General features: G+C 36.7%; 1 protein-coding gene and 1 long non-coding RNA gene across 4 annotated transcripts in view; both read right to left on the minus strand.

The window, feature by feature from the left end:
* Window positions 1-1,486: 1,486 nt before the first annotated feature.
* Window positions 1,487-17,027, minus strand: LOC118765749. The gene is made up of 2 exons (XR_005001621.1): window positions 16,973-17,027; window positions 1,487-2,110 (listed from the first exon to the last, which is right to left on the minus strand). It is a non-coding gene; the product is annotated as an uncharacterized LOC118765749 (long non-coding RNA).
* Window positions 4,545-24,727, minus strand: part of LOC115218351 — a 67,028-nt gene continuing 46,845 nt past the window's right edge. For 2 of the 3 annotated variants that reach the window (XM_029788113.2, XM_036508144.1), the window contains exons 2-4: window positions 17,643-17,716; window positions 16,408-16,460; window positions 4,545-11,455 (exon numbers count right to left, since the gene is read on the minus strand). In XM_029788113.2, coding sequence (XP_029643973.1) covers window positions 9,085-11,427 — 2,343 coding nt within the window. In that variant the 5' untranslated portion in view covers window positions 11,428-11,455; window positions 16,408-16,460; window positions 17,643-17,716 and the 3' untranslated portion in view covers window positions 4,545-9,084. Of the gene's footprint in view, window positions 11,456-16,407; window positions 16,461-17,642; window positions 17,717-18,005; window positions 18,154-24,727 lie in introns of those variants that run through there. The other variant, XM_036508143.1, reaches the window with a different exon arrangement.

Here is a 24,727-nt window from a genome sequence, read left to right on the forward strand (position 1 = left end):
GAGGCAACAGGTGAGGAAGACTTTTAGCGATTTGCTGTGCTTGAGAAGACGTGTCAGGTTAAGTGAAACCATTTTATATCCTACACCTAGCTTAATAATAAACCATCATCTTTATATGACTAATAACATTAATTAAATACAGTTTAATTAACCCTTCAGCATTCAAATTACTTTGCCAAATAGAATGCTTATTTATTCACATTGCTTTGAATTAATTCTGCATAATCTCGTAGCTCCAGGATTTCAGTGATGTAATTACATATCTATATGAAATGACATTGTAGGATAGGTGTGAGAGGCCAGTTCTAGCCAGTTTGAACATAAAACAGGTAGAATATCTGGGCCGATTTAAATGCTTAGAATTCAAATAAAATTATTTATTTGTAAAAATCATTTCCATTTTGTACAATATTCATGCACATATTGTAGGTACAGGAGTGGCTGCGTGGTTAAGAAGTGTGCCTCCTCACCTAGTGGTTTCATGTTCAATCCCACAGTATGGCACCATATGCAAGTGTTGTTTACTATAGCCTCAGATGGAAATTGAAAGAAGCCAGTTTTCTGTGTATGTGTGAGTATATGCATACTTTTATCTTAATGTCATGTGATGATTGTAAATGAGCACCACCCTCATACAAGTGAGGTTGTTTATTTCCATGGAAAACATGTCTGGCCAAGAGAAAATATTATCTTGTTTGGAAACAGGTGAGGGTTGGCAAGGAGGAAGGACATCCATTTGTAGAAACACTACGTCTACAAATTCCATTCGACCCATGGAAAAGTGGAGGTTAAATGATGATGATTCAACAACTTTAGCCAACATTAAAGCGAAATTAATTGCATTCTCTCTTCCCTCCGTAACTGAGGCATTTTTCATTAGTGATGAAAATAAAGCAAAGATTAATTGAACGGAACCAACTTTGGTAAAAAAAAAAAAAAGCAATTTGGCTTTTGACATGAGAGCATGTCAGAATTCTAATAAGAAAAATTAATTTGAAGAATTTGACTTAAATACTCTTTTACCTGTTTCAGTCATTTGACTGTGGCCATGCTGGAGCACCGCCTATAGTCGAGCAAATCGACCGCAGGACTTTATTCTTTGTAAGCCCAGTACTTATTATATCGGTCTCTTTTGCTGAACCGCTAAGTTACAGGGACGTAAACACACCAGCATCGGTTGTCAAGCGATGTTGGGGAGACAAACACAGACACACAAACATACATATATATATATATGATGGGCTTCTTTCAATTTCTGTCTACCAAATCCACTCACAAGGCTCTGGTCGGCCCGAGGCTATAGTAGAAGACACTTGCCCAAGGTGCCATGCAGTGGGACTGAACCCGGAACCATGGTTGGTAAGCAAGCTACTTACCACACAGCCGATAACTTTTATGACAGGAAGTTAGAAAATACAGGTTTGCTGTAGAAAATAAATGAATTTATGTTACAAATGTAATTTTAAACAAGAAATGAAAATTATTCAAATGTGATATGATTTATTTTCTTAGAATACACACATCTACTTACAATGGTTATCTTTTTGTTTTGTTTGCTGTGGTGCTTTTTCTTGCTTTTTTTTTTTTTTGATACATTTTTTTCAAACTTTTTTTAAAAATAAAATTGATTTTAAAGATCTCATCAATGCATATGTCACTGTATAACATTTTGGTTGTGACCTTTCAATTTTCTACATAACAAAAACAACTTCTCAACTTTCTCTCTCTCTCTCTCTCTCTTTCTCCCATGCTCACATTCTTCATTTTAACATTGAAGTACACACTATCATTCTTGCTTTTACAGTTTTTTTTTGTTCTTTTTTGTTTGTTTTTTTCTTTTGAGGGGGTGGGGGAATAACAAAAAAGATGAAAATGCCAACATTATAACAGCAGATGATATTTTAGAAAATAAATTCACGTGATTTCTCTTCAAGGGGGAGCGGGGGAGGGGAGAAAAAGAAACCCCAATAATTCAGCATTGGTCTCTGTTTTTAAGACCGTATTGTTTCTAACAGAGCAACATGTCCATTTATTGTAGAAAATGGAAGTCACAGCACACATGGTATCATCAATAATGGTATGTAATACTTATATATATGCATATATGTATCTATATATATATATAAATATACACATATATATACATGTGTGTGTGTATATATATATACACACACACGTGTGTATATATATATATATATATATATACATATATGTCTATATATGTGTATATATATATACACACACACATATATACATATGTATATATATATATGCACATATATACATATGTGTATATATATATATATACACACACACACATACATATAGACATATATATATATATATATACACACATATATACATGTATATATACATATTTATGCATGTATACATATATACATACATATCTATGCATGTATACATACATATATATACACACACACACATATACATATACAATAGTTCTACTTAACTGCACAAGCTGATTTGGAAAATGATAAACAAGTAGGGACAATATAAAACAAAACCTATGTTGACTAATTAAATGCTAACAGATTTTGGTTTGATATGACTAGGCCCAAAGTTCCATGAATTTTGAAAATGGGATATTGTAATGTCTGTTTTTTTTCTGAAAAGATTAACGTAGGTGAATGGAATCAAAACTGGATTGCAATCTTGGATTTTTTTAAGGAGCACATCTCTCATTCCGTTGTGATTGGCAGGAAAGGAAGGTTTATCTAGCAGAAGCTCTTGCCATGTTCTTTCGGGAACATGTCAACCATTTTTGATGTCCATTTGGAAACAAGCTGGCTACATCATGACAAACCACAAAGGAGGGCAGTCACAGCATCTCTGGCCCTCAGTGAAGATTGACTCCAGAGAACACAAAACGCTTTAGAAATTCTGCTCAGCCTCTGTCTACAGATACACTATAAGCGGTCTTGCCCCTTAATCAAAACAGGTTTGGAGAAGAGAGGTGGGGTTAATTTTGTGCAACTCTCCCTCACTTAAATCCAATTTCTGTGTAAATCAGCAGATGAAGATGTACTGAAAGCTGTGGTCACAAAATGCAGTTGTCTGATGTCATGTGATGACCATCCTTCACTGATATTGAAGTAGTGATGGAGTCCAGCAACCCCATAGTAACTAAATAGAGACTTCAAAGACTAAACTGCGTAACTCCACAGTCCAAGGAAGAGTCTGGAAAAAGTGGTCTGCACACCTTTCAGTCACATGGAATGTGCTAATGCTCATGGACAGCACCAAAGCAGAAAAACCGAGGAGAATGGTCCGGATTGCCAGGGAGCCAGGTCACAGAAACAAGAACTTCACTGGTTCATGCCACTTCCACCAGCAACCCTAACACACAGTGGCGACAAACCCTGAGGAAGTCAAGGTAACGTTCTAAGATGAATTGAACCTTCTTTGTCAAGTTTATGTGAAATCAAGACAAATTTATTGCTCTTAGTGATTTCAATGCTGGGGTCAGATATGACTGAAAACCAGTGAGTGGTCATTGACAATACTGAAATCAGAAGATACAACAGATATAGTCTTAAGTAGAGAACATGTGCAGAGTCTACAACTCACAAATACAATTTTTGCCTGCTTCACTACAAGACATCAAGGATGCGACCTCACTCCAATCACTTGGAATGGCTACACACATCAAATCCAGATTCAGTGTCTGTATACAGCCTCAGAAAAAGAAGACCCTTAATCAGGAAGCTGAATGTCTTGATGCAGCTCTGTTTCCATGGAAGTGACAATCAAGAGACCAAAATGCGAAAAGCTTCACCTTATTTCTGCTGGTGTCAAAGACCAACTCTATTAAATGGCACTTGAATAACTTGGTGCCAAATCGTACAAGCACATGGTTAAGTACTATAAACCTGAGATACAGGCCTTCCTGGACCAGAGACAGTCTTCTCAGAGCTCGTCACAATCCAAATGAGGTGCTTTTGTTATGATATGCAAGATAATCTAAGGTGAATTTCAGACGCAGGACTCAGAGTCAATAAGAGAGTGGATATTCAGATGTATACAGATAGCAAGAATATGAGATGTTTTGCAAGCCATCTACAGCCCATGGCCAGTGTATTTCTGCTGCTGAGTACAAATAGTTCAGCAGTGATGATGAACAAGAAGACCTCTGGCAAAAATTAGCTGAGCAGGTCCACTCTCCTGGAATCTCCCTTCACTGACAATGGAGGCAATAAGTTACTTCAACGAGAGAGGAAAAAAATATTAATCGTTAGTCATTCACAGACACAGCCAGGTGTGATGTTATGGTCTTTATCCCTAAGCATGAATATTTCAGATTATCATTAGAGATGTGATGCGAAATGCTTACAATTAAAAATTGAAACCAAATTGCAGATTCAGTTTTTTTTTCAGAATTCACCTCTACATACAATGGAATTCCAAACGGTATTATTAATTTGTTCATTTTAATATCTCCAATTTAAAAGAATAACCTATATAAATATCTTATAAAAACTAACTTGATTGAGAAGAAGAACAACCAAAAAAAATGCATTTTAAAAAATAGTCTCCAACAAGGTCGCTATTTGTCAGTTCATTCATGAGTGGATATGAAGAAGGGAAAAAACCAAGAGTTATTCCTTGACGGAAAGGAAGAGTAATGACAATTTGACTTCACTGATACAGCCACAACCTTGACTAGGATGATAAGAGGGTTTAACCAAATGAAGTGATGCAGCTTAAAAAAAAAAGGGACTTAATTGGCACCCTTTAAGGAAATATGCTTTATAAAAAAAAATTATTAATTTCCAATTAGCTCTTCTGAGTATAATTTTTTTTATTTTTTGGTAGTGTAAGACAGTTATGAAAGAAATCTAGCAAACTGAAATTTGCACTGAAGATAATTCTAAGAATTAATATAAGACAATCATCCTATCAACCTTTAATGCTGCCAATAGTACTTTATAAATAGGGGCGAAAATAACATCACTTTATAACAGTATGCAGGCACCTCTTGATAGTTGTAAGTGGAAACTGTTAGCTCAAAGTTGGATAAATTCTATCTTTGTAGTAAATAATTTCTTTCTTAGATACAAAGCAAGTTTAGTAGTAAGAGAAATATAGTTGAGTCAATCTCAGCATATTTCTGTTATTTATTTTTTTAACCAACCTAGATTTTCTTCAAGTTCATTACATTTTATGGCCAAATTAAATATTTTGTTCAAAATAAACACCATTTTTAAAGATGGAATGAAGAAAAAATACAAATACTGTTTATGTCCTCTTGAGTATAAATGAAGACAAAATTAAAAACATAAATAAAATAATTAGTGTTGGACCATTTCTCCACACAATAACGAGATGATAAAATTATACTTTACTACTAACTTACACTTTGCTGGAAATTTTCCCAGTAACTTTTTTTTTCCACAATATTTATTTTTTGTTTTGTTCCCCATTAATGTGTTTTGTTTTGTTTTTTTTTTAATATTTTTAAATTTTTTTTTCTTTTATACTAAATAAACAAATATTATTCCTAACAACTGGACTTGAAAAAACTTCAGGTTAAAAAAATATTTGAGAGAAAACTCACCGGGTGTTAATATCTATCGATAAAAACGAAACACATAATTGACATGCATGGCAAAGACTAATTTGAAGAGCCCAATGTTGTCATACACGAAGGGAATGGGTTGGGGGGAAGCTGGAACCAACAGAAAAGCAACAAGCATGTGAGGAAGCTTAGCTATAGGGGAATTGCAGACAAGACAAGCTGTGGAGTTGGTTAAACAAAACAGTAACCAAATTTCAATAATTTCCAATCGAAGAAAAAAAAAAAAAGGTAAGTTAAAAGCCCTGATTCTTATTTGCTAAAGAAACAACAACGAAAAAAAAAAAAAAACTTGGTTTCTTACTAAGAAGAGTTAAACAGATGTTCATGCCCTAGCAAAAGTCATAAAGTTCTGTTAAATGGTTACGATAGACAATTGAAACTTGGTCAGATTCAAATCCCCTGGATGTAGTATTGAACCAAGGTATAAGTAACTAAGAGTTTATTACAAATGCATGAAGCGAAGCATTTAGACATTAACAAAAGCTGTGTGTGCTTTCAGTGAACAGGCAATGTAACGAAGTAGATGCAACTGGAACTAAAAACCAAATTCAGTTTTGCAGAGGAGAGAACATAGTGTGTCGTATTACACAGAACTCACTCACACCATAACAATAAGGCTTATCTCTTGAAGAAGAAACAAAAAAAAAAAAAAGAAAAGAAAAAAAACATGTGAAAAGAAACAAATGACTTTTTTTTTTATCAATATAAATATTGATGTACCCTAATAGTCAGTTCGCTGAAGAACAAGATTACAAGACTGTGTGTAATGCCCAATATGTAAACCAAATGAAGTGATCTGAATAGAACAACCATGTAGATATACCTAAATGTGTGTGTGTGTATAAAATGCATTATGTGTACATGTATATATACACAAACACAAATGCATGTGTGTGTGTGTATATATACATATATGTGTGTACATACACAGACGAAAAGTCTTATAAATAAGGCAGAACATAAAGTAAAATGGTGACTTATTTATAGGACATGGTATATATGCATATGAGGGCATAGAATAAAATAAATATGTTAATATTTTGATTGCAAATTGAAGTTTACAAAGGCCTAATGTTAACATGTAAGTGTACGGGTGTAAAGTTTTTGTTTTATGTTGTACAAAAACATAAATGCTCAATACTCCTTTGTGTTAAAGAGTGTGTGTGTGTGTGTGTGTAGCAATAGTAGTTTCATTTGGTTTATACAAGCAACAAATTCATCAAGCAGCAAGGAAAAATAATGTTCTGCTGATAAATCCAAAACCATACAGAAACGCAAAGAACAAATGGATTTTTGAAGAGGGGAAGAGGAATAACAAGGAGAGTAAAACATAAAAAACAATGATGAAACATCTTAAAACTAGATTTTTGCAGTTGTACACCTGTCCCCTATTAATGGCTGAAATGCTTCACTTTGTGGCATTTTTCCTCAATTGCTCGATACAAATTGTCTATGGTAATCAGAAATGGCTCTGAAACTTTATTTTCCATTTTTATTTAGTATAGTTTCACATAATTTTCCTTTGTTTACAGTGTTGTGCTGTGGACATTTTAACCACCCACTACATTTTTATTATTATACCTTAAAAGAAAAATCTTCAATTTTTTTTTTGTTTTAAATATCAGCTTAAGATTTTTGAAATTACAAAACGAAAATAGTTTAATCATAAACAGATTTAGGGTAAGGATATTTACAAATGCAGTACCTTTTTCTGCATACAAATCTAATTTGCATCTTAAATATATATTTTGTTTGCATTTGTAATTATATTTTCGTCCTTTAAAATTTTTGAGCAAAACAATGCTTTCAAGTGTAAACAAAATATTTGTATAATTAAGACTTAAACTGCAAACACAAAGCAGAGAAACAAGTACTGCAGTTATTAATTATCTAACCCTAATCAGTTTTTGATTTTTAAAAATTAATTATTTTTCTGCAAATTCTGAATACCTGGTGTTCAAAGTATAAAAAACTGAAGAGTATAATAAAAAAATAGTTAGTGGTGTGGGAGTAATCCACACTAAAATGAATAAGTGCTTAAATTTCTCAATAACAATATCTGTCTTTATGTATTTGATCAATTGTGACCTTATAAGTAGCCAAAAAAATTCGACGTAGTTATGTCCCTTTACTTGGATTCCTTGGTTACCCAGATTTGAACTCGAAGCTTTAAAACAGTACTGAATTCACCACCACACACCCATGCCAAGCGCAAAATACTGACATATATTATGTATCCATGAGAAAGAGTGTGATATTAGCTTTTGCTTATCCCCAGGCCAGTTATGACTGAGGAGATATGTGTATGGTCAATGCACATCTAATCTTTTTGTACTCAACGAATTCTCTCCAATATGTCGTTTCTGTTTTACGATGACAGTATGTGTTCGTGTGTGGTTAAGCTTCATGTTTATTACTGAACTCAAACCCATTAGAAATCGACAGAAGTCTCGTAATAAATATTGATCTACCTGACAAAAAGGTGCCATAAGGTCATTACAATTCTTAAACCTACATCAAGCTGTAAGAGTTTGTCTCCAAAGTCGAGCATCTACAATCAGCAAATCAAGCAGATTAAAGGTTCGTTTGCATATTCTTCAGTCTCTTGGACAGTACATTGAAGAAAAAAAAGTCTTAGTAGACTGCGACTACATAGTGTCTCTCTCTTTCTCTCATTTTAATCCCACCAACTCTCAACTGTGCTCCATTAACATGTACTTTCAGATCTGATCTCTAGATAATTCCACTTAGGATACATAAAAGAAAAAAAAGACAATGTTAAATGAAATGCTACTTGCTTGCTTTATAGGTTTTATTGTTGTTGGTGATGATGGTGTTGATGTCATAAATTCTAATAATAATTCTCCAGTTTCAATGATAACAATATATTTTATTTTATTATTTTAATAGACAGAGTCCTCCTCTTTTTGGTTTAGCCTTTCAGACATAAAATACTTCGATGACAGACAAAACAAATGGGTTTAAAAACAAAAAAAAAAAAACGTAATTAAACACAAGTGAACCAGCTTTACCTTGTTTGTTTGTTATCTAAAAATTTCAATTACCCCCACCTACTCGTTAAATATGGTAAGCTAACATCCCTGATAGAACTACAAATACACTAATTGATGGGAAGTTCCTCTCCCTGCCATCCCCCTCTTTCTTTTCTACAATTACAAAAGTAATAATAGAAGAAGAAGAGGGAAACAAAACGAAGAGAGATGGGGAAGATATAAGGATGCGGATAGAGAAGAAGAAAAAGAGAGAAAGAGAGTTTTTTTTTTCTCTAGAGACAAATGAGGTAAGTTTTTCTTCAGGTAAAAAATACTGCCAAAAATAATGTTTTGTGTTTGTTTTTGCTTGTTTTTGCTTCATTTGAACTAACAATGTGAAAGAAAACAGAAGAATGAAATGAAAAAAAAAAAAAACGAAAGTGAAATAAAAATAAATGCATATATCACAGTCATCAAGAATGTTGAAGTTTATCAAAGATTTGAAGGTGCTGTGCCTTGGTTGCTGCTAACAATAAGATCAAGCATATATTCAAGGTGCTCAGAAGATATCTGATGAAAAACTTCCTGGTGAAATGGGACGTTGGGTAGCAACACTTTGAGAAAGGTCATTGTCTTTTGCTGCAAGGATAAGAGACACTTCTCTGGTGACTTACACAAACTTACTTTCATGTCCAGCAACATGGCTTGACCCTGTAAGGTCTTAACGTTTATTTTATCCACACTGGTATTGTCTGCACCCATGGAACATAAAGAAGTGGGTAATGATGATGATGACGATGAAGACGACGAAGAAGATGATGATGATGATGATAATAATAATGATGAAGATGACAGAGGTAATGAAGTTTTATCGGATGACACTGGTTTACCTGTCTCCACCAGAGAAATAGCTTCACTGATTAAAACGTCCACATCCTCTGAGTCAGTTCGAATGGACTCCAGAAATGGATACAGTTTTGGAAATAATACTGAAAACAGCAAATGTAACTTGTTACGCAGTGAGATTAGTCTTAATGTATTCTGAACAAAAGGTTGGGAGTTACCAGGCAACTTATAAGCACACGACCGTGATCGCCGCCGCCTCTTTTTCTCTGGTGACGAAGACATACAGCACGGGCACATCCGCCTTCGCCGTATCCGAGGACCTTCCTGTTCGCAGTTGGTAAAATAGTTATAGGTATAAGACGGTCGTTTATTGGCCTTGCGTCGTGTCTCTTGCACTTTAGTAATTTTGTTTACGTGTTCTAGGGGGTCAACACTGCTGTTGCTGCCACTGCTAAAGGCAGAGTCTTCAGAAAAACAACCCTGATGGGAGTTCTTGTCATAAGAATTACCAACAGGGTCGCTGTCTAACTCGGATTTAAGCGTTTCAGAGTACATACTATGCTTTAAGCAATCAATGGACTGGTCAGCCAAGTTGACACAGATCTTAGAGTCTGTTGAATTTGCTACCTTCTCTTGATGCAATAAAAGGCTACCTGTGGTGGTCTTTGGACATTTTTTACTAGGGTCAACTGAGGATTCACTGGAGGTAATGTCATGTTTTTCATTCGCAACAGAAGTGTTTAGACGGTTTTTTACAGACTCTGAGTTCTTAAACAGAGAGAAAATATTTTTTTCTTCGGTCTTCCAATGAACATCACCAGATTGTTGTCTTTCAGGAATGCGATGTTCATTTTCAGAAATGGAATTATTATTATTATTAGTATTGGTGCTAGAAGATTTTTTAGAACAAGAATCAGGAATAATTAAGTTTTCAGGTAGTTGACCGTGTTGACATTTATCAGAACCTGGCTTGAAAACATCGCACAACCGCACGTTTTTCAGGATGCGACGTTCCCCAGTGGGTCCAGTGGACACAGGACATTCAAGAGGTTTACGCCAAAAGCGAACATACTTTCGCCTAACAAGGCTGCAGGCAAGCTGTAGTGACTTACCATTTGCTGAGTTGAGGTTTTCTGCAGATATAGAGTGTGTTGAGTTATCGTTACATTCATCATGGCTAACTTCCACGGAAGAATGGTCTTCCTCCATGTGTCCATTCAGTAATTTTTCTTTCAGTGTATTGTCAAGTAGGCTGTCGCTGGACTGCGTCACAGAGAAAGGAGTGGGCGATTGTTCAGGTGAGTCAGCAGAATACACAAACAACTTCCGTTTAAATTCAGTGCTTGGGGACTTTTTCAACTGGGAGTATTTTTTAACAACTCGTTTACAAGTCAATTGTTTGGGTGAGGTCTTACAGGGCACACGGGTCAGTTTCTTGTGTATGCCCTCTGATAGTTGCCACTCATCAAAACACTCGCTAAGACGTTTGATACAGACAGTGGGACGGGCAGAGTTTAGGACACTATTAAAAGGCCCCCGGATGGTAGAGGTTTCAACAGCCATCACTGATAAAGGAGATCTGTCAGAATTATGGCCACATACAGACTCCTTCAAAGCACAGCTAACATGTCGGCTAACTTCAGCAGTTAAAGAGTAAACATCATATCGAAGGTGTTCTCCAGATCTTTGTAATTTCGTAATCCAAATTGTAAGATACTGCACAAGACTATACAGAACCGAAAGGATCAGGTGTTCATGTGCAATACCATGTAGATATTGCACAAGATTGTAGAAAGATGAACAATTTTGTAATGATTCGTTTGAGTTTGTAACTGGAACCAATAATGCTGCCACTTGTGCAAGCCAGTGGAAACATGGCAAGAGGAATTCATCAATAACAGAAGACAGATAAGCGAAATGGCAACAAGAGTGTTGAGAAAGTCGTTTACAAGGCCATAAAGAGAAATGTTTTACACTTTGAATAGTCATATGAAGATGCAATCATGTCTAAAATGACCTGAAAATAGAAAAGAAAAAAAAGATGAATGTAAAACACCAATAGCAATGGAAAATAAAAAACTTTATTTATCAAACTAAATAAAGCTTAAACAAAATCAACAATTTTTTTGTCATGGAAAAGAAGGCTGTGCAAATTGATGTTCTTTCACCTTAGTATGTTATAGCTTACTTTCTGCACTATATATATTATATTCTGTTGTGTCTGGGGAGAGTCATTTTCTTTTAGTGCCTTATGATGTAACACACTCACCGGTAAAATTTCCACTTATTTCTTGTTTTCCTAATAGTGGAAATTTTACCGGTGAGTGTGTTAAATAATAAGGCACTAAAAGAGAATGACTCTCCCCAGACAACAGAATATGCTTCAACACACGAACTCATATAAAGAATCTTGCAAACCAAATCCAAAAACGAAATATATATTATACATATTTGTGAAAAACAATACATAAGAGTTAATTCATTAATTTGCTGCTAAAGTTTTGATCATATTTTTTTCTGTAAGTATTTGTGATGCTGTAACCTTCTTACACCTGAGCCAGTGTGTCTAACTTTACTCTCCGTCTGGGCTCCCAAGCAACAAAGCAAAACAATCGCACATAGAGTTCAAGAGTAAGGATTTCTGGCAAACTAATGGACAGAATCTGCTGCATCTTTTTTTTCTATGTGCCAGTAATCCAGCAGAGATGGCGTTTAACTTATTCCCACTATAGCAGAAACATGGCATGACTGGATTAACTTTCAATACAATCATGAGTGTATGTATGCATGTGTGTGTGTTAAGCAATGCTCTAGCCTTTGTCTTTTACTGGTTTTTAACCAATTATATGAGGTATACTAGCCATCTCAAAATGGCTAACCACTAAGGGTGGGTGTTACTGTAGCTTGAAGCCCCAGGAAAACATCGTCTCCAGCTGGCTTTAGGCACACTTTTGCCTAAAGCCAGCTAGAGACTGTTCTCCTGGGGCTACAAGCTACAGTAACACCCACCCTTAGTGGTTAGCCATATTGAGATGGCTAGTATACCTCACATTGTTGTGCAGTTTACTGTTTACATCTCGTTCAGAGATTTATTATTAACCAATCGTAGCAATCCCAGTATTTTTTATAGTTCTATATTTACTGATTGGTAAAGTTATCGTTATGATTCAACACTGATTTTCTTACGAAGAAGATACCAACTAAACCAGGACTATAATAAAAGATATTTATCCAATGCGCCACACAATGGGAATGAACCCAGAACCACTTGGTTACAAAGTGAACTTCTTGACCACAGCCATGTTGATATTAAAGTCATTTGTATTGCTTGTAGTTTCTAATAAGCTATAACATACTAACACCTGGTATTTATTACAAGCTCTACTTTACTACTTCTTCATTATATATTCCTTATGATTTCAAGAAAACCTTAGCATAGAGGGTATGGCTATGTGGTTACAAAATTCATTTCATAAATTTACGACTAGGTTCAGTTCCACTGCACTGCACCTTAAGCACGTGTCTTCTATTATGACTCAGAACTTTGTGATTCTAAAACTTAAACATTTAGCATTTAAACCAGCCAAAAGTATTCTGCCTGTTTTATGTTCAAACTGGCCAGATCTGATCTGTCACACCAACCCTACAATATCGTTTTAAAAATTAACAACTACCTCATCAAAATCTCATAGTTACAAGATAATGCATGATTAGTTCAAAACAAAGTGGATGAAAAAGCATTAATTTTGGGCAGAATAATGGGAACACTAAAGGGTTAAACATTTAGCTATATGTATAATATTTTAGTTAATATAAAGTACTTTGTCTTTTAGAGCTACAGCTGACATAAGTGTCCACACTTTGTATCCTACAAGTACATATCATAATTAGAGTCTTAACTAACTCATAATCACAATTACACTTGACTAACTCACTTAAAAATCCAGTCCACAAGAAGTGGAATTTGGGAAATTGAAACTACAAAATCTGTTGCATGTGCATATGTTTACATCTAAAAGCTGGTGCTGTTTATGTCCTGTAACTTAGCTGTTCAGTAAATAGTGGTCAATGAAATAGGTTACATAAAAAGGTGGCTCAAAGGCATTACCTCTGTATGGGAACATTCCAGTAACAGGGTTTCAATGACAAGTGCTCCAGCTGTTCAACCAACAAAACTACCTATTCATTGGATTATTATGAAATAGGCCCCGAGTATTTCAGATGCTCAAACATCTGGTCATGGGAAATATTACTTTGCTTGGAAACAAGTAAGAGTTGGTGACAGGAAGGGCATCTTGCTGTGGCAAACCGGCCTCAACAAAATCTGATTGATGCAAGCAAGGGAAAGGGGACATTAAAATGATATGCGTATGTACATATGTGGTGATATCACGTAAAAAGCATTCTGGAGTGGTTGGAGTTAGGAAGGGCACCCAGATGTTGAAACTATGTCTAAACAGAATATGGAACCTGGTGTGACTCCGGTCAAACTGTCCAAGCCATGCCAGCATGGAAAACGGATATTAAATGATGATGATGATGATAGTGAAACTCTTAACATAATCCTGAAGTAGAATCATTATGAAAGTATTAGAAGGGCCTTTCAGTCAGATTTCCAGTGCATTCAACGGGCTTCGACAGTTTACATTCATCCCAACACTCTAGCAGAAAGCATATGCCCAAGGTACCACACTGGGCTCCAATACAGGACCCTGTGATTCTAAACAAGCTTCTTAATCATTTAGCAAAACACATACAATCTTAGGTAATAGTAAATACTTTCTCTTTTAGAGTTGCAGCTTATGTAAGTGTCCACATTTTGATCCTGTCACAAGTGCATTTCACACTCACGGTCAACACTTAACATCCAGCCCACATAACTGTATATAGAAACCCTCATCATGTTAAGTAACATTTGTACAGCGTAGCTGATGAGTGTTTCTGTCAAGTGAAATGCTTGAGTTGAAACTCATGTGATAGCGGATGTAAACTAACTCCTAATACACCAAGATATTAAAAGTTCAAGAAACTCTTGCATCCCAGTTTCTAATGGAACTTGTTCATCTCTCGATCTTCAGTAGAAATTTTATGAAGCCACTGTGTGAGATTCTTTGTATATGCTGTGCTATCAAATTATATACAATCTAAAAGAGTTTAAATGTTGATCCACTTCTCGATTACACTAAAATATCTGGAAGCCAGCCAACTGTTTTTGTAGAATTTTGCTCAGAAAAGCTCTTATATGCACACAATTGTAGAAGAAACATTATACATATACATTAGGAGTGGCTATGTGGTAAATAGCTTGCTTACCAACCACATGATACCAGGTTCAGTCCCACTGCGTGGCACCTTGGGCAAGTGTCTTCTACTATAGCTTCGGGCCGACCAAAGCCTTGTGAGTGGATTTGGTAGACGGAAACTATATGTGTGTGCTTGTCTCTTACCCAACATCGCTTGACAACCGATGCTGGTGTATTTACATCCCTGTAACTTAGCAGTTCGGCAAAAGAGACCGATAGAATAAGTACTAGGCTTACAAAGAATAAGTCCTGGGGTCGATTTGCTCGACTAAAAGTGGTGCTCCAGCATGGCCACAGTCAAATGACTGAAACAAGTAAAAGACCATATAATAGGTGCAAACATTGCTATGTATTTAAGAAGTTTGCATCTTAACCATGTTTCTGTGTTCAATCCCACTGCATTGCACCTTGGGCCAACCAAAGTCTTATGAATGGATTCGGTTGATAGAATTTGAAAAGAAGCCTGTTGTGTGTGAGAGAGAATGTTAGCATCCTCTTGTCTTGATATCACATGATAATTGTAAAAGGGGGGCCACTGCCATTCATTTCCAATATTCAACAAGGACATGTCCAGCCATGGGGAAATATTACCTTGCTGGGAACACCTATGGGTAGGCAACAGAAAGGAAATCCAGTTGTAGAAAATTTACCTCAGTTATCTCCATCTGACCTATGCAAGGATGGAAAAGTGGACGTTAAAACAATGACAACGGTTTTATATATATACATTCATATATAACCAGCCAAAATTGCAAAGATGATCTGGAACTCAACTGAGGATAGAAAACTCTGAATGACCCATCCTTGTTTTCTTTGTATCGTCTGTCTGGATGTTTTGCGTTCTTGTCCCATTTTTGTATTTTTTATACATAAAATATATATATACATACACACACACATGATGCCTTTTGCTTTTAAACTCAGTGACTCATCATTGCATAATACTAATAAAATTCTGTGGAACAGGTATCATAGATAAGGTCCTAACGAGCTAAAACAATGATAGTTTCAATTCCTAAGTGTGGACATTTTACTTCATCTGACTGTGTGTATGGCAATACCTAGAAGTGTGTAATACCCTACACACATATAACGGGGTTCTGGTATGGGAGTTCCAGTGTTTTGAGAAATGTGGAATTACCACACTGTTCCCAGGTTCACCCTGTCCCAGAGTAGGAGCACCTGTGAAGGTCCTAGCTAAGGGTTAATTAGCACATGATTCACTTAAGTGTGCAGGATCCCTACTTATCGTTAGAACTTCCTTCTAAAAGGCTAACTCATGAAAAACGTGAAGTGCTATTTCTAGCAGCCTCAACCTCTGCTGTGCCACTGGTTTTATAGCTGATTGCCCTGAAAGTGGATTCAGTGCTGTGCAATACTTTCTCCACTCACAACAGATTCACACACAAGGACTTCCTAGACATTTGCAGACTTACTGGGTTTAGGAACTGGTGTTGCTCAGTCGCAAGTTGACGTCCACTGTAAGCATGCATGGACATTACAAAGTAAAAGTATTTCAAATTACATGTCAATTAAGGATTTTTCATTTGGATGAACCCTAATTCAAGCCCCTCTCTCTCTCAGTGAACATTCTCATCAAATCACACAAACGAAATTATCGAATCAGTATTAAACAAAAAAAAGACAACGAATAAATTGTTTTTACCTTGGTGAATACCAAAGACGTTCAGAGCAGCAACAACACTGAAATTTAATTTCCTGTAAAAAGAAAGAAGAAAAAAAAGACTATAACACAACCACATGAGAAGCAATTAAAATTTTAATCGGATATTTTTATCCGACGAAATAACGTGATGAAGAGGGAATGATTGACAGACAATATTAATTTAAGAGATATATTAACCACGTGGTATTAAATAATTATTGCATTAATAAATATATATACATATATAACCTAATGCATGTCAGAGAAACGGAATTTATCCGTTACATGTTCAAGTTTAAAGACCAGTGAGGTGTCCCCATCGTATCGGGGCTGTTATCTTAAAGTATTCAATGAAATTCGTTTACAGTTGTTTGTCCATTCTTAATGAAGATAACGTACACGCACACAGTTAAACATACATACATATACACACACACATAGTTATACATATATATATATATACACACACATATATATATACACACATATATATATATATACACATATATATATACACACATATATATATATATATATATATATACACACACATATATATATACACACACATATATATATATACACACACACACATACATATATATATATATACACACACACACACACATACATATATATATATATACACACACACACATATATATATATATACACACACACACACACATATATATACACATAAGCACGTCTGAAATACGATTTCACTCACTTCCACCGCCAGCATCGAAGTGTGTTGCAACATTTCACGTGTTTGTCCCACCTCGTCCACAGAATCCCGCTCTTGGTCCACAGTGTCATGCGGGATCTTACCCCAAGTCAGTAATTGCTGTCTCTATTAGTAAAGCCTTAAAAAAAGCCCACCCGAGACCACGATATATATATATGTATGTATATATACCAATTAAGGACTGAACACGAAAAGTGGACAGTCAACATGCTAGATATAGACGTCAAATCGCCATTCTCCACAAAAGGTTGAGAACATAACCTTTTGTGGAGAATGGCGATTTGACGTCTATATCTAGCATGTTGACTGTCTACTTTTCGTGTTCAGTCCTTAATTGGTATATATAAATATTTTAATCTTCGGATTCTTTTTTAATATGCTAGACCACTGGTTTTAATTGATAAATATCAATTTCTACCCTTAATTAATATTATATATATGTATGTATATATGGAAGGAGTGAGCAGAATATGAAAGGAAAGCTTACCTAGACTTTGTAAATTCTCGGTAATGTTGTACGGGGAAAGTACAGAAAGTGAAAGGGTCTCCTTTGCGAAGTACCTGGAAAGATAAGCAAAAGAAGATTATTTACGGAAAATACCTTCAATATCTCGAGTTGAAACATACAGAAATCCTAACATTTCTAAAGAGAAATAAATCACAACATATATATATAAGTTACCAAGGATGTGTAGGACTTGTGTTGCGGTATATAAATACAATTTAAATGGACAAAAAAAAGAATCCGAGTACCGAGATCGAACCGGGCTTCTATACACATATACACATTTTTATAAATATCTATGATACTGCAGGAATTTAGACTCCCACAACATATATATATACATACACGAGTTCCTATTGATCGTCTTCGGGCAGGTGGTAGTGAATGCCACGGCTGGAATTAGCCGTCATTTTTTAAAAATAAAGAAGACACCTTCGTCATCATTAGAATAAATATTACAAAATGACGTTACTGTTTAAATCTGAAATTTAGCGACTTCCTGTAGGCACGAAAACAAACAGGAGTTACTCCCCCTTGCTCGCATAGCGCCACCCCTTGCTCGTATAGCACCCCCTACCTCTCTCCGCATAAGGTACTGTGTGTATGCGCGCGCGTGCGTTTTAGGAGGGGGGGAACGTCTTATGCGGTGTCCTGTGTCGTAAGAACGGATCTTTTCGGTTTGAACGGCAGTTTTTGACAATTTCTATGTAACTAAAAAGTTTTAAACTTTGTATACTGGTAGAATGTGTTTATAAAACATCTTTTTCTCTTCGCTTTATTGAGAAAATTCTATGGTTTGTAAGATATTTGTTTCTTTTTTCCTTCAATTTCAGCAATTTCAACCAATCACTGACGTCCATTGAGGTAAACAACATTCTGTGCCGTATGAATATGTCCCTCGTTTAAGAAACAGATTGGGTTTATTTACATTTGTGAAGAAAAAAAGATACCCTTTCCCCTAACCCTCATCCTAAAACAGATTGAAATGCAATAGATCGATACTAGGATCATAATTATGGGTGACAATTTCATGACACCGCTAGAAAAAACTGCCATTCAAACCGAAAAGATCTGAGTTCAGTCGTACTTCATGGCAACTTGGACGTCTGAATCTTTTATTATAGCCCTGAGCCGAGAAAGCCATGTGGTGGATTTCAAACAGAAACTGAAAAAGCCCGCCACACGCACACGCACACACACACACATATATATAATATATATATATATATATATATATATATATATATATATATATATGTGTGTGTGTGTGTGTGTGTGTGTGTGTGTGTGTGTGTGTATCTTAGTGTTTTTCTCATCACCACCGCTTGACAACCGGAGTTAGTTGTTCACGGCCGCATAAGACAGCGATTCGGCAAAAAGGGACCCACAGAATATATGGTACAATATGATTCATTTTAAGAATTTTAGGAGGATTAATAAATATCAAACAGACTTTGCAACAGAAGTTAATTTGAATCTGTTAAATACAATTTAGTTCTTTACTTTTCATAATTATATATATATATTTAGACTGCCTCTAGAAGACTGGAAAATCCAGAAATCTGGTCCTATATTACCAAATAATTGGTCCGGTACTGTTGATAGAACCGCAACGTCAAGGGAGAGCAGCGGAAAGTGGTACCTAGGTCTTTATTTTTGTTGGTTATTTTCGTCTATTACGTTTTTAAGAATGTCAGGTTTGCAAGAAAAGAAAAGAAAGGAACTGAAACCATATCTTTTATTTTTTTACTTGTTTCAGTCATTGGACTGCGACCATACTGGAACATCGCCTAGAAGGATTTTAGTCGAACAGATAGATCCCCCCCCCCAAATATTTCTTTTCTCTAAAGACTGATACTTATTCTGTCGGTTTCTTCGCCAAGTCACTAAGTTATGCGGACGTAAACGAAACGGTACTAAGGGACTAACAAAGACGTGCATATCTGTCTCTCTCTCTCTGTCAGATAAATTAGATAGATAGATAGAGAGAGATAGGTAGGTAGATAGATGGGTAGGTGAGTAGGTAGGTAGATAGATAGATAGGTATGTAGGTAGATAGATATGCGCGCGCGACAAGCTTCTTTCAGTTTCCGCCATCCAAATACACTCAAAGATTTCGTCGACTCGGGGCCACGGAAGACACCTGTCGAATATGTTACGCTGTGAGACTGAACCCGGAATCACGTGGTTTAGAAAGCAAACTGCATATCACACCCACCCACGTGTATAATATATAATTTATTTTAAAAAATCACAGACAAATCACTCGGGGATGCTGCAAGCAGAAAATAAATAGTTAAGGTAGTAATATCAATATTTAATTGCAGGGAGGCTCACCGCATTAAATGACTGAAACACACACATGGATCTATCTCTGTGTGTGTGTGTCCCCTTTCATTCCTTTATTTGCTTCGGCCATTGGTCACTGTGGTCACGCAGTGGGGCGCCGCTTTGAAGGGTTTTAACCAACCAAATCGAATCTAGTATATATTTTAAAGTCTGGTGATACTTATCGTAACAGTATATTTGAACAGAGTCCGTAAAGTTAGCGGGACGTAAACAAACTAACACCCGTTGTCAAGTGGTGAGACACGCATACATATAGAACTATATACATATAGTAATACATTATTACTTGTCATTTAAACCACCAAAAATTAACACTGAAAATAATAAACAGTCAAGTGCGTGTGTGTGCGCGTGTATGTATGTATATGTATATATATATATATAACGTTCCTACAAAACAAAGTCAGAAATTATTTAGTGCGTCACAGATCATAATTTCTGCCGATTCGTATCTTTAAGCATTGTAGATGACGGTTCTCAAAATAAATAAATAAATAAATGTGTGGGTGTGAAAGAGGCAGAGAGCGACAGATTTGTCCCACACGAGTTTTCATATTTTTATCATTTTCGATTTCCTTTAAAAACGAAAAAGAATTACGTTTTAAACGTCCGAACTTATGATTCTCGAAAACCATGGGAAACTTTTGACCAGCGACATCAATATCCCCCACAACCACACAGAATCGTAATCTGCGATGTTTGAAATGTATCTGAAGAAATGGCTTTTGACACACAAGTTTATTTCTTTCGGAATACGTGTGTGTATGCGTGCATACACACACACACACACAAACACAGGTGTCTACTCTTTTCGTCTACCAAATTCCTTCACAAGGCATTCAGATGGTTCAGAACTATAGCAGAAAACACTTGCGCCAAGTGTCGTGCAGCAGAATGAATCCATGCGGTTGCGAAGCAAATTCGTTGAGCACAAAGCCATAACAGCATCATATATTTTTCTCATAATTATAGTGTGTGTGTGTGTGTGGAATAGTGTGAGACACCGTACAATGAAAAAAAATATACACTCCTTAACTAAAACTGGCAAAATGCAGATATTCTATAGAGTGGTTATATACTGTCAACTTAACGTGACAGTCCCGTAAGGGAATTTACCCCACCGCTGTTTAGCCCTCTATCGCTCCACCACCGTACATATCTCTATGAGATATTTAGAAATTTAATATTTCAGATATTCTATATATTTTTTATTTATTGTAAGCGTTCTAAACGCTACAGCTGGCCAGACAAATAGATGTCATTTTTGTGACATCAGTGTCCCAAGAAAAGACACCGAACACCCGCTGGCTCGGTCCACATGCTTAACAGAGCTCACATAAGGTCATAACAACTGCTTCAGTAATGAGGGCAGGTTTGTACCTCAAAAACTAGATAAGTCCCAGCTGTTTCAAACCGCAACATCACCCAGTTGTTTGTTGCATTTTGGAAATGTTTTCTTTGCCGCTAATTAAACATGTAAACTGATCGCAATTATTTTCACTCTTTTATCATTATTTACTTTAGCGTATCGAGACAGGCACAGGCGTGGCGGTAATGTTAAGAAGCTTGCTTTCCAACTATGTGGTTTCAGGTTCAATCCTACTGTGTGGCACCCTGGGCATGTCGTTTAAAATAGCCCCAGGCTGTGAGTGGATTTGGTAGATGGAGACTGTGTGTGTGTGTATAAATATATGTATATATGTGGAGGCACAATGGCCCAGTGGTTAGGGCAACGGACTCGCAGTTTCGATTCCCAGGCCGGGTGTTGTGAGTGTTTATTGAGCGAAAACACCTAAAGCCCCACAAGGCTCTGGCAGTGGGGTGGGGCGGGAAACCCTGCTGTACTCTTTCACCACAACTTTCTCTCACTCTTTCTTCCTGTTTCAATTGTACCTATATTTCAAAGGGCCAGCCTTGTCACACTCTATGTCACGCTGAATCTCCCCAAGAACAACGTTAAGGATACACGTGTCTGTGGAATGCTCAGCCACTTGCACGTTAATTTCACAAGCAGGCTGTTCCGTTGATCGGATCAACTGGAACCTTCATTATCATAACCAATGGAGTGCCACGATTATATATATATATATATATATATATATATATAAGTGCATGTTTAAGTGTGCGCATCTCCTGTTCTTGACATTGCATGACAGATGTAAATGAGTGTCATTAATAAAAGCATAGTCGTTCATTTCTAATCTTCAACAAAAACATATCTGACCATAAGAGAACATTAACTTGCATGGAAACAGGTGAGGATTGGTAACAGAAAGGGTGTCCAACAAAAGAAAATCTGCCTCAACAGCCTGTCTGACCCATGCAAGCATGGAAAAGAGGACGTTAAAAGTGATGATGATGATGATGATATCAAAATCTTTCATCAAACACCTGTAATTTCAGCACTAAATTGTATATGACATCTATTGGAGCTTTATCATCTGAGTAGGAACTGTAGTTTAAGTTGATGCTGCTGCTGTTGAGCGGTCCAGTCGGAGCGGTCCGAAACGTGGTCCTTTGCTATTCGTAAAACCTGCAGAAGAGAAAGCAGGTCAACCCCCGATACCGAGAGCATCGACAGATGGATGAATGCGCATCCAGGCTCAGCGGTTGCGTAGGAAGTCAGGGACAAGAAACAGGAAGAAAGAGTGAGAGAAAGTTGGAGCGAAAGATTACATCAGAGGTCGTCGCCACCCCCTACCGGAGCCTCATGGAGCTTTAGGTGTTTTCGCTCAATAAACACAACGCCCGGTCTGGGAATCGAAACCGTGATCCTCCGACCACGAGTTCACATGACCTAGACTCTAAATTCTTGCTAATTCAGCCTACCTAATTCCATGAATAGATATTATCATCATCATTTTAATATCTTAGTTTTCCAAGCTTGTAGAGGTCAGACGAATTTGTTGAGGCAGTTTTCTACAGCTGGATACGCTTCCTGTCACCAACACTCACCTATTTTCAAGCAAAGTAATATTTTCCCATGGCCAGACACATTTGTCACGGAAGACTGGAAATGAACAGCTTTCCTTGTATAAAGATGATACTCATTTACAACCATCGCATGATGTCTAGAATATGGTACAAATATACACACACACACGCACACACGCAGAACAATCTTCTTTCAGCTCCTGTCTACCAAATCCCCCACAAGGCTTTGGGTGATCCAGTACTATGGTAGAAGACACTTGGCCAAAGTGTTGCAGAGCTGGACTGAGCCTGAGACCACAGGGTTGGGAAGCAAGCTTCTCAAACAACACAGTCATGTCTGCATTGTAAATCATGTTTCATGAACTGGCAGTAAATGGATTTCATATAGGTTTCTGATAATAAATAGTCGTAGGAGTGGTTGTGTGGTAAGTAGCTTGCTTACGAAACACATGGTTCCGGGGTTCAGTCCCACTGCGTGGCACCTTAGGCAAGTGTCTTCTACTATAGCCTTGGGTCGACCAAAGCCTAGTGAGTGGATTTGGTAGACGGAAACTGAAATAAGCCCATCGTATATATGCATGTGTGTGTGTATATGTTTGTGTGTCTGTGTTTGTCCCCCCAACATCGCTTGACAACTGATGCTGGTGTGTTTACATCCCTGTAACTTAGCAGTTCAGCAAAAGAGACCGATAGAATAAGTACTAGGCTTACAAAGAATAAGTCCTGGGGTTGATTTGCTCGACTAAAGGCAGTGCTCCAGCATGGCAACAGTCAAATGACTGAACCAAGTAAAAGAGTAAACGAGTCTAGTTGTTAGATCAACAAAACCATCTTCTCACCGAATTACTACTGTACAAGACACGGAGTAATACACAGACACTTGTACTCTCTTAACCTTTCTGGCAACATGTTTTAAAGTGATATAAATTAGAACTTTCCATCTTTTATCTTTTACTTGTTTCAGTTGTTGGACTGTGGCCATGCTGGGGCACCAACCTGAAGGATTTTGTAGAACAAATCGATCCAGTATTTATTTTGTTTTTGAAGTCTGGTACTTATTCTGTCAATCTCTTTTGCCAAGTCACAAATCTACAAGGATATAAACAAACCAACACTGGTTGTCAAGCAGTGGGGGAGGGGGACAAACACAAAGATACATAACACACAATGGGCTTCCACACAGTTTCCATCTACCAAATTCACTCACAAGGCTATATAGTAGAAGACACTCGCCCCAAAGTGCCATGCAGTGAGACTGAACCCAAAACCACAAGGTTGCAAAGCAAGCTTCTTAACCACACAGCCACCATGTTAATTTCATGTAAAATAGAAGTTTATTTTACTAATTTCATTATTTTCAAATGAGATATGTACGGTGGTGGAGCGATAGAGGGCTAAACAATGGCAGTGTATTTCAACAGAAATATGGCAACAAAAGGGTTAATGATTCCTCAAAGAGAATCAAGAGTGTGGCATTGTGCAACAAGGCTGTCCATTCAAATTATGGGCACACTCCAACCAATAAGCTTCCACAGTTTCCCTCAACCCAATTTCGCTAATCAGAAAGGTTTGTATCAATCAGAAGGTGCAGTAGAAGAAACTTGACTCGACAAGTCCCTTAACCCCTTGGGAGTTGTTGTGGAACCGCAGCCATTGCAGCATATGTAGAACAAAAAAGCCTGGCAGGGCCCATCCCTCTCCAGGGTAAACCCATTTCTACAGCTGAGAGGACTAGAGCAACATGAAATGAAGTGTTTTGCTCAAGAACACAACTCTTACGATTG

This window comes from Octopus sinensis, linkage group LG13 (genome assembly GCF_006345805.1).
Source record: "Octopus sinensis linkage group LG13, ASM634580v1, whole genome shotgun sequence".
Taxonomy (NCBI): domain Eukaryota; kingdom Metazoa; phylum Mollusca; class Cephalopoda; order Octopoda; family Octopodidae; genus Octopus; species Octopus sinensis.